The sequence below is a fragment of the Esox lucius genome, chromosome 23 (assembly GCF_011004845.1).
Source record: "Esox lucius isolate fEsoLuc1 chromosome 23, fEsoLuc1.pri, whole genome shotgun sequence".
Lineage (NCBI taxonomy): Eukaryota > Metazoa > Chordata > Actinopteri > Esociformes > Esocidae > Esox > Esox lucius.
Window position 1 is genome coordinate 21,911,973 of NC_047591.1, and position 7,806 is coordinate 21,919,778.

At 46.5% G+C, this 7,806-nt stretch overlaps 1 protein-coding gene across 1 annotated transcript in view; it reads right to left on the reverse strand.

Annotated features, from left to right (window-relative positions):
• Positions 1-753: 753 nt before the first annotated feature.
• Positions 754-7,806, reverse strand: part of mapkap1 (MAPK associated protein 1) — a 51,989-nt gene continuing 44,936 nt past the window's right edge. The window contains exons 11-12 of the mRNA XM_034290013.1: positions 4,059-4,156; positions 754-1,958 (exon numbers count right to left, since the gene is read on the reverse strand). Of these exons, the coding sequence (XP_034145904.1) occupies positions 1,836-1,958; positions 4,059-4,156 (221 nt within the window). The 3' untranslated portion in view covers positions 754-1,835. The remainder of the gene's footprint in view (positions 1,959-4,058; positions 4,157-7,806) is intronic.

The window sequence follows — 7,806 nt, forward strand, 5'->3', positions numbered from 1 at the left end:
TTAAACATCACTTATACGACACACCGCCGTGAGGAGAGAAAAGCCCCACAGCCCACCTGGCCCCATCCTACGCGCACCTCCCAGATCGCTCCCTCTTACTAAGCATGGCAGTAACTCAGAAACAGATTTCATAGCTGGTTTGGGGTTTGCTTCAAGATGGAGGCTTGGAGTGGAGTTAAAAGCATTGCAGCCTGACACCTCCATTGTGTTCCCGGGTTTTTTGTCCTTTCGTTGTGTGCTGTGTGTCTATTTTCTGTCATTCCATGTTTTTGTACTAGCACACTGAAAGGGAAATGGAATGGAAATGTTTATTTTTTTTTGCACCTGTGAAATGTTTCATGCCACATGTGAAGTGTCATGGATTTTTCACTAATATTGGATTATTTATTATTCATCAGCAGATGTTACCAAAGAATTAATGATGCAGGCAGACAGTGCTAGGGTGGAAAGTGTTTAGCGATCTTCCTACGCACCCATCAGAGCCTGGTTCCTTTCTAGGTTTCCTCTCTAGATTTCTTGGACCCCATTAGGGAGTTTTTCCTGGCCACTGTGCATCAACCCTGTTTTTGCTGGCTTTTTTTGGGTTTCAGGCTGGGTGTTTGTAAAAGCACTTACAGCTGATGGAAAAAGGTCTCTATAAAGAGAGATTGATTTCATTGATCAGTAAGGTTTCCCCTGCTGTGAAACTTCTCAGCATAACCCAGGGGCCTCTGTTGCGGACAAAACAGACAGGGGAAAGAAGACGAGGGCAACGCCAATCCGAGCTGTATTTATATAATGTCATTGTATTAACAACGTCAACAAAATGCTGTAAAAATGTCATACATTCCCTAACTGTCTTATATCAGGACAGTCGAAACAAACATTATGATCTGTTTAACAGACAGTGCTTAATTAATTATCTTACAGTCCATAGATATACGATGCAGAAAAAAAATATTATAGGTCACAGTAAAAAGTACAGGTAAATAATTTATTTGTTTCAAATTATATAAATCTGTCAGGTCGTACCCCTTCCTAAACCACCTCTACCTTTGCCTTTAGGAAGCAAGGTTTGAGGTTTTTATTTTTTTCAGTCTTGAAAGTATAGAAATGCCTCCCTTCCATGGTTTTAAATCTTCTGTCAGCAGAACTGGCATTGACTGGTAGTGAGCCACTGTTTGAAAGGTTTCAGGCACTGAACATACTATGGCCAAAGCAAGTTTCATCATATAATTTTCTTAACCCTGAATGTAATCGCCATTTATATACAAATAAAAAATGCAAGGATGTTCCCTTTACATGTCAATGTACAACAGAATTCTGATTAAGTTTACATGTTTAAACACAGAAAAGAGTAGAAGCAGAGGATTACGTATTTCCATTGTCCCGATGGCTTCGTTGTGATTTATAGGCAGTGGATGAACAGGGTTAAATTGATTGACAGCGTCGTCCTCCAACCCGCCCAGAGTTAGTGAGGTTGATGACAATGGGGAGGGAGGGGGGGCTTTGTATTCCTTAATTTCATTCAGAAGAGGATTACAAGGAATTCTGCCTTTTCTTGTTTTCATGTGTGCTAATTTTTTCCAAAGACAAAACGTGTTGAGAACATTAAGCTGATATGAATGGAGACCCTTCGGTGAAAACACGGAGCATTTTATGTTCCAGACTTAAGCGGCTTCGGTCTCCCTCTCTATTGCATCTTCTCTCACTACACTCTGTGACTGGGGCTCTCCCTCCCTTTCCATCCCTCTCCTTTGACCTGCAGTCCCTGTGCTGTGTTCAGCCTCGCAGCGCCAGTGAGGTCAGCCAGGTTCCTGGGGTTTGTCTCCCTCCAGACAGTGGTTATAGGGCCTCTACAGACCAGACTTCTTCTCCTTCTGGAAGCTGAAACTGGTACGACGACTCAGTTTACGTTGCTTCTGGGCGAAGTAGTCGGCCCTCGAAGTACTGGCCCGGGACTCCAGGATGTAGTTCACCTGAGGACCCACCAGAGTTATGTGATCAGCCTAACATACAGAAACATGCACACGCTAAACCACATCACGTTCCGTTGCTTTCCAACATCAAAAGAGAGAGAGAGAGAAAAAACATTTATAGTTCCTAGTTTTTTGTTTGGAACCTCTAATATACGGTTGGATATATGTGAGACGAGTCACCATAACACGTTTCCGTCCAGTCACATCCAGGTGTCGTCACTAAATGGGGACATATGCCACCTTAAGGAAAACACGAGAACTCCACAGCCGGGCAGCTCATAAAAGACAGACTTATGAGCTGGGAGAGCCAAGGTGATGATAACATAGATAATTTTAATGGATGTTTAATGCACAGAGCAGCAGATAAAAAAAAACGAAGCCTTTGGCCTTGGAGGAGAGGGGAGTCTCCAGCAGACCTGTTATCGGGCCCTGTGGGGTCCTCGTGTCCCGTGGTGTTTTATGGGTAAAGGCGTAAAGAACGCTGTCAATAATTTCACGGCCTGTAAAATCTTGTACTTTCACATGGAAACCCTGTTCTTTGACCAAAACGTTCACACGTTTTTTTTTTCCTTTCCTTTTTTAATACGGTAGTCCTTTGGTTATAATGCACTTCGTGGGGGGGGGGGGGGGGGGGGGCTGTGATTTGTGTGTGACCAAGTCTTTTATGACGGCGGGAAGCGAGCGGGTGGCAGCGAACTCAAACAGGGGAGGTGAGCAGAATGAGTTTGACAAAGATAAACAGCATTCAAAGTAAGTAAGAAGGTACACATGTACTGCTCCGTAAAAACACAGAATTACGCTCAGTTATGTTTTTTCAAACCCTCACCTCATCTGCTTTATTACCCACAGTCTTCTTTTTCAACCCCCCGGGCCACATCAACTAGCAGTAATGAAATAATCATTCCCTGCGATGTGTGGTCACACTCGAAAGGAATACCCCAGGGGTCAAACCTGGGCCCGCTGAGATTTTGAGATGGAATCATCAGGAGAGGCAGAGTAGTTATTAAACCGCCGGCACACAGGTCACACCCGCCAACCCCGGTGACATGTCTCCACCGAGCCACGCCGGCGACACGCTGCTTAAAAATCGTTGTCCCATCAGAGTAGGGGACTGGAGTCCTCGCAATTACCCACAACCTTCACCCCAACTGCCCTGCCCTTCAGAGGGTGTTCTCCTGGGCTCCAGTTCCAAGAGTTACTGTGGAGGTCCTTTTAAGTCATAATTATTCATCATTAATGCTAATTAAAGCGGGTATCATTATTTTCCATATTCTGGCGGTTACCTGGTGAATTATCATAGGCAGAGATGGTAAAGATGCCTCACGGCATCAATCTACATTTTTTAATAGGATATTTAGTCTCTGCGTGTATACAATTAGGTTTACAACCACGTGGATGAATCGAAAACTGCACAGTAATATCTGTCAATATCTGGGAATGTCACCAATAATATCTGTCAATATCTGGGAATGTCACCAATAATATCTTTCTATATCTGGGAATAATGTCACCAATAATATCTGTCTATATCTGGGAATAATGTCACCAATAATATCTGGGAATAATGTCACCAATAATATCTGGGAATAATGTCACCAATAATATCTGTCAATATCTGGGAATAATGACACCAATAATATCTGTCAATATCTGGGAATAATGTCACCAATAATATCTGTCAATATCTGGGAATAATGTCACCAATAATATCTGTCAATATCTGGGAATAATGACACCAATAATATCTGTCAATATCTGGGAATAATGACACCAATAATATCTGTCAATATCTGGGAATAATGACACCAATAATATCTGTCAGCGAAGACATGACCTGCATGTGTTCCTGGCATGGAATTTGAACGTTGAAGGCGTCCCGCCATTTTAATGCGAATTCAAACTTCACTGGTGATAGGTTAGGTCAGTGCAGACAAGTTCGGCAGAACTCTTAACTGGGTCACCAAACGGTATTGTTTTTGTGTACACCACAGAGACCGCCTCAGGAGAGCTGCCCACGACGACACAGCTCCAAAGACGAGTCCTCTCTCCAATGGCCGTGGCGCTGGCCAGAACAACTTTCTGGGCGGCGTGTCTACTCACCTTGAGCACGATTTCGTTCACGGTAGCAGCATCGGACTCAAAGTACAGTGGCTTGTAGTCATGGTTGCTGAGATATGTGAGCTTGAATATGGCATGGCCTGCCGGACAAGGAGGAAAAGGCAGTTAAAAACAAGAGAGTGAAAGAAGGAATTCATACCAACCAAGACACAGTAAAATCATTAGCACCACAGTGTAAATATGTCTGAAGAGAGCATTAGTTCACCTTTATATTCGAGTCAAGGGCCTTGATGTGGGTGGTGCTGTGAAGTACCACATCTATTAATGGGGAAAAGTGCGCATTCAGCCGAATCAAAGGCTGTACATTAAACCCAATGCGACGGCGGCACTGTTAACCCCGTGCGATGCATTAAACCCCCAATGTGAGGCGGTAAACCCGACGCGCAAATCAATACCCCCACGGAGACATTAGGTCACCGCCGGCCCACCGGGAGTTCCACGCTCCTTACGGCTTGGCTAAAAAACACCTCGTCCTGCGCGCTGCAACATCAGATTCTATTAGGCGGGTTATCCAATCTGAGAGCCGCGGCTAGAAGTTCCTAATTGAACGAGCATTACTATGTTAATGCATTCATGCTATGTCGTCGCTGATTGAGTTGGGAGCCGGGAGTTCATTAAGGGGCGAGTACGCCCGGGAGAACACGGTGGGGGGAGGGGGGGGGGGGGGGTTTGAATTCAGCTTGTGGAAGCATCTCTGTGTAATCCACCACTTCGAAGGGTTACGTCGACGCAATCCGTCGTCCTGGTGCCACCTCGCCAACCTGCGGGATCTTCTGCCGCATGGCTGCATCCACTCGCCTCTTCATTTTGTCTTTAGGTGCCTCCGTGCCTCCTCCTTCCCTTGTCTTTTGGTGTCTCCACACCTCCTTCCCTAGTCTTTTGGTGCCTCCACGCCTCCTTGCCTTGTCTTTTGGTGTTTCCACGCCTCCTTTTTCCCTTGTCTTTTGGTGCCTCCACGCCTCCTTCTTCCCTTGTCTTTTGGTGCCTCCACGCCTCCTTCCCTTGTCTTTTGGTGCCTCCACGCCTCCTTCTTCCCTTGTCTTTTGGTGCCTCCACGCCTCCTCCTTCCCTTGTCTTTTGGTGTCTCCGTGCCTCCTCCTTCCCTTGTTTTTTGGGGTCTCTGTGCCTCCTTCTTCCCTTGTCTTTTGGGGTCTCTGTGCCTCCTTATTCCCTTGTCTTTTGGTGTCTTCTCGAGGCCTCTGTACTGTAGTGTTGTTATATTTCATGGCTAACCTTGTGCTCTGGACAACCCATTCATTACTGTTAATGCATCGCCGTCTGATGTAAATCAACCAGGAGGCTCAATAAGCAAGTGAAGGCTAACATATGCAAATTTAACAATTCCCAAAAGTATCCCCTCTCCTCCCTCTATATATCTCTGAGTCTAGCCAATTGGACGCAATCAATTATGGGGGATTTAAGTGGCTGGTATTAATTAATTTTTCTGCCTGCATCGTTCCTCAAAAAGAGGTCCGGCCTATGAAGAACCAGACCCTAGAATCATGCATCTTGAGCAATAAAAATCTGTGCAAAAACAACATGTCAAAGCCAGGGGAAAAATGGCTCTTGCTAATGGATTCTCAACAGAAAATAGCTTTTAAGCAATCAATCTTTTTGTATTTTTTTTATTCCACAAAAAAAAAATCATTTTCATCATTAAAGATGCTGGGTGTCACAGCCCTCTATGTGGCTGTACGGCTTAATGATAGAAAACCCTGTTAACATTGATCACAATTACAAAGGCTCTCATTGATATCGCTTTGATGACCACAACACGAAACATCTTTCATTCACTAACATCCAAGCGGAACTATTAGAAAATTCTCAAAGCCAACATTTTAACTCTAACCAAAATAAGGGAGTTCATTTCCTAAAGACACTTCCGGTCATTATGAATCAGAGGAATACTCTACATTCAAGCATTAAAAGATGTCCAGTAGATTAACCTACATGACCCACAATGCCATTTGTAGACAAGGCATGTGTAAGGACTGCCAGGTTTCATCCTTAGGAGCCGAGCGCTGCATTGTATCCATCCAACAATGGCGCCTCTTTTACATATCCGCGTCTCAAAAATGAAGATAGGGAAACGACTCCCCTTCCCGACAACACTACATTCACCAAGACTCCATTCTAACGGCCCGGTCATGTGGAACAAACATCTTGCCCAAAGTGGGGAAGGCAGGGTACAGGGGAACACAATAGAGGAGGCGCGCGGTCTCTGTCTTCCCTGGGCGTAGACGGTGCAGTGTGTCTGCAGAGAGCGGCAAGGCCCTCATTAACTCTGACACCAGGCTCTTATGTATCCCGTCATTAGGTGGGTAAGAATAGAGACTTGTTCCAGAGACAGGATCGCAGAGCCCTAACCGATGCAGTCATGTGGAAAATCTCCACAGGGGTGTCATGAGGCCGTCCGCGCCCCTTCTCACTTTCCACCTCATCTTCCTTCATGTGATACTAACGGCTAGATATCGGCGCTGAGGTGTATTGATGGTCCTTAATCTTGTGGTTCTCATATGGTGTTCCGAAATGCATTGGGCATTCTTCTGCTAAATCCAACGTGAGGGGCGTAATGTTGGCCCGGCAGTCTTGGTCTCCAGGGCACTTGTACTGCTACAGCCTGGACCTGAATCCGACCCATAGCTCCTTCAGCAAAAACTCTCATCTCAACTTTTACCACTTTCCAGTCCAATAAAGCATAACATGCCAGTGATGACTTCACCTAAAACAGGACACTGCTTCTGGTCTGTTAATTCCCTCCAACATGAGATCTTTGGGATACAGCGAATCCGCAGAGGTCCGATACAAAGACATCACCCTCTCCTCTCCCACCAACAACCCCCCGTCCCCATTACCACCAACACCCCCCCCCCCTCCCACAAACACCCCCCCCCCCCTTCTTGGAGCGGGGCCAGCCCATCCCCCCCACCTCATTGGAGGAGCATTTAATGAGTAGATCAAAGACGCGATGAGTACCTCTGGCGACGCGCAGTTCGGTACTCCCGCTCACCGTCTGCACCTCATCAATCACACCATTGTCTGATTTGAGAGGCAAGCCGTGTAAGTGTCATATCCACTCAGAGGCGAGAAGAGGCCTAGCCGAGGGGACGCGCACATGATCACAACAGACAGACTCTTACAGGGAACGCGCCACAGGGTCTCGGTGAGGTCCGGGGACGCCACGCTAATGAGACCAGGTAAGAGGGGACCTTTGGATAAACTGTCAGATGTTTTATTTTTTTTATATTATGAGCGTCAACATCATTCCAGTCCTGCACTTCATCTCCCGTAACTACGACAGCCAACAGAACAACAAATATATTTGTACGAGGCGATGTTCCCACGCGACATTGCCGTGTCCTTCGCTCGCCTGCTATGGCACTCGCAGACGAAGAGGGGCCTTGAGAAATCAGGACGTGGACATATTTCCCTGCGGGAGAGGCAGGCCGCCCCCGTCGGGCACCGTGGGGTGCAGACTAAAACATACACACGGGTCACGTCTGTCCAAAGGTTGCCTTCCAGATGAAGTCACTGAGTGGGGCCGGGGGGGCAGGGGGGGGCAGCCGGGGGCGAGGGGGGGGGGTGACTGCTTGTTTGGTGATTAAAAGAAACAACCCAAAGCGGTGTTCTGGCAGGACACTGATTATAGGAACACATGAGACATTCGGGGTCTTTCATACGCACACATGCTTCTCATTTAAACTCAATAACTGTTACCCCCCCTCCCCCC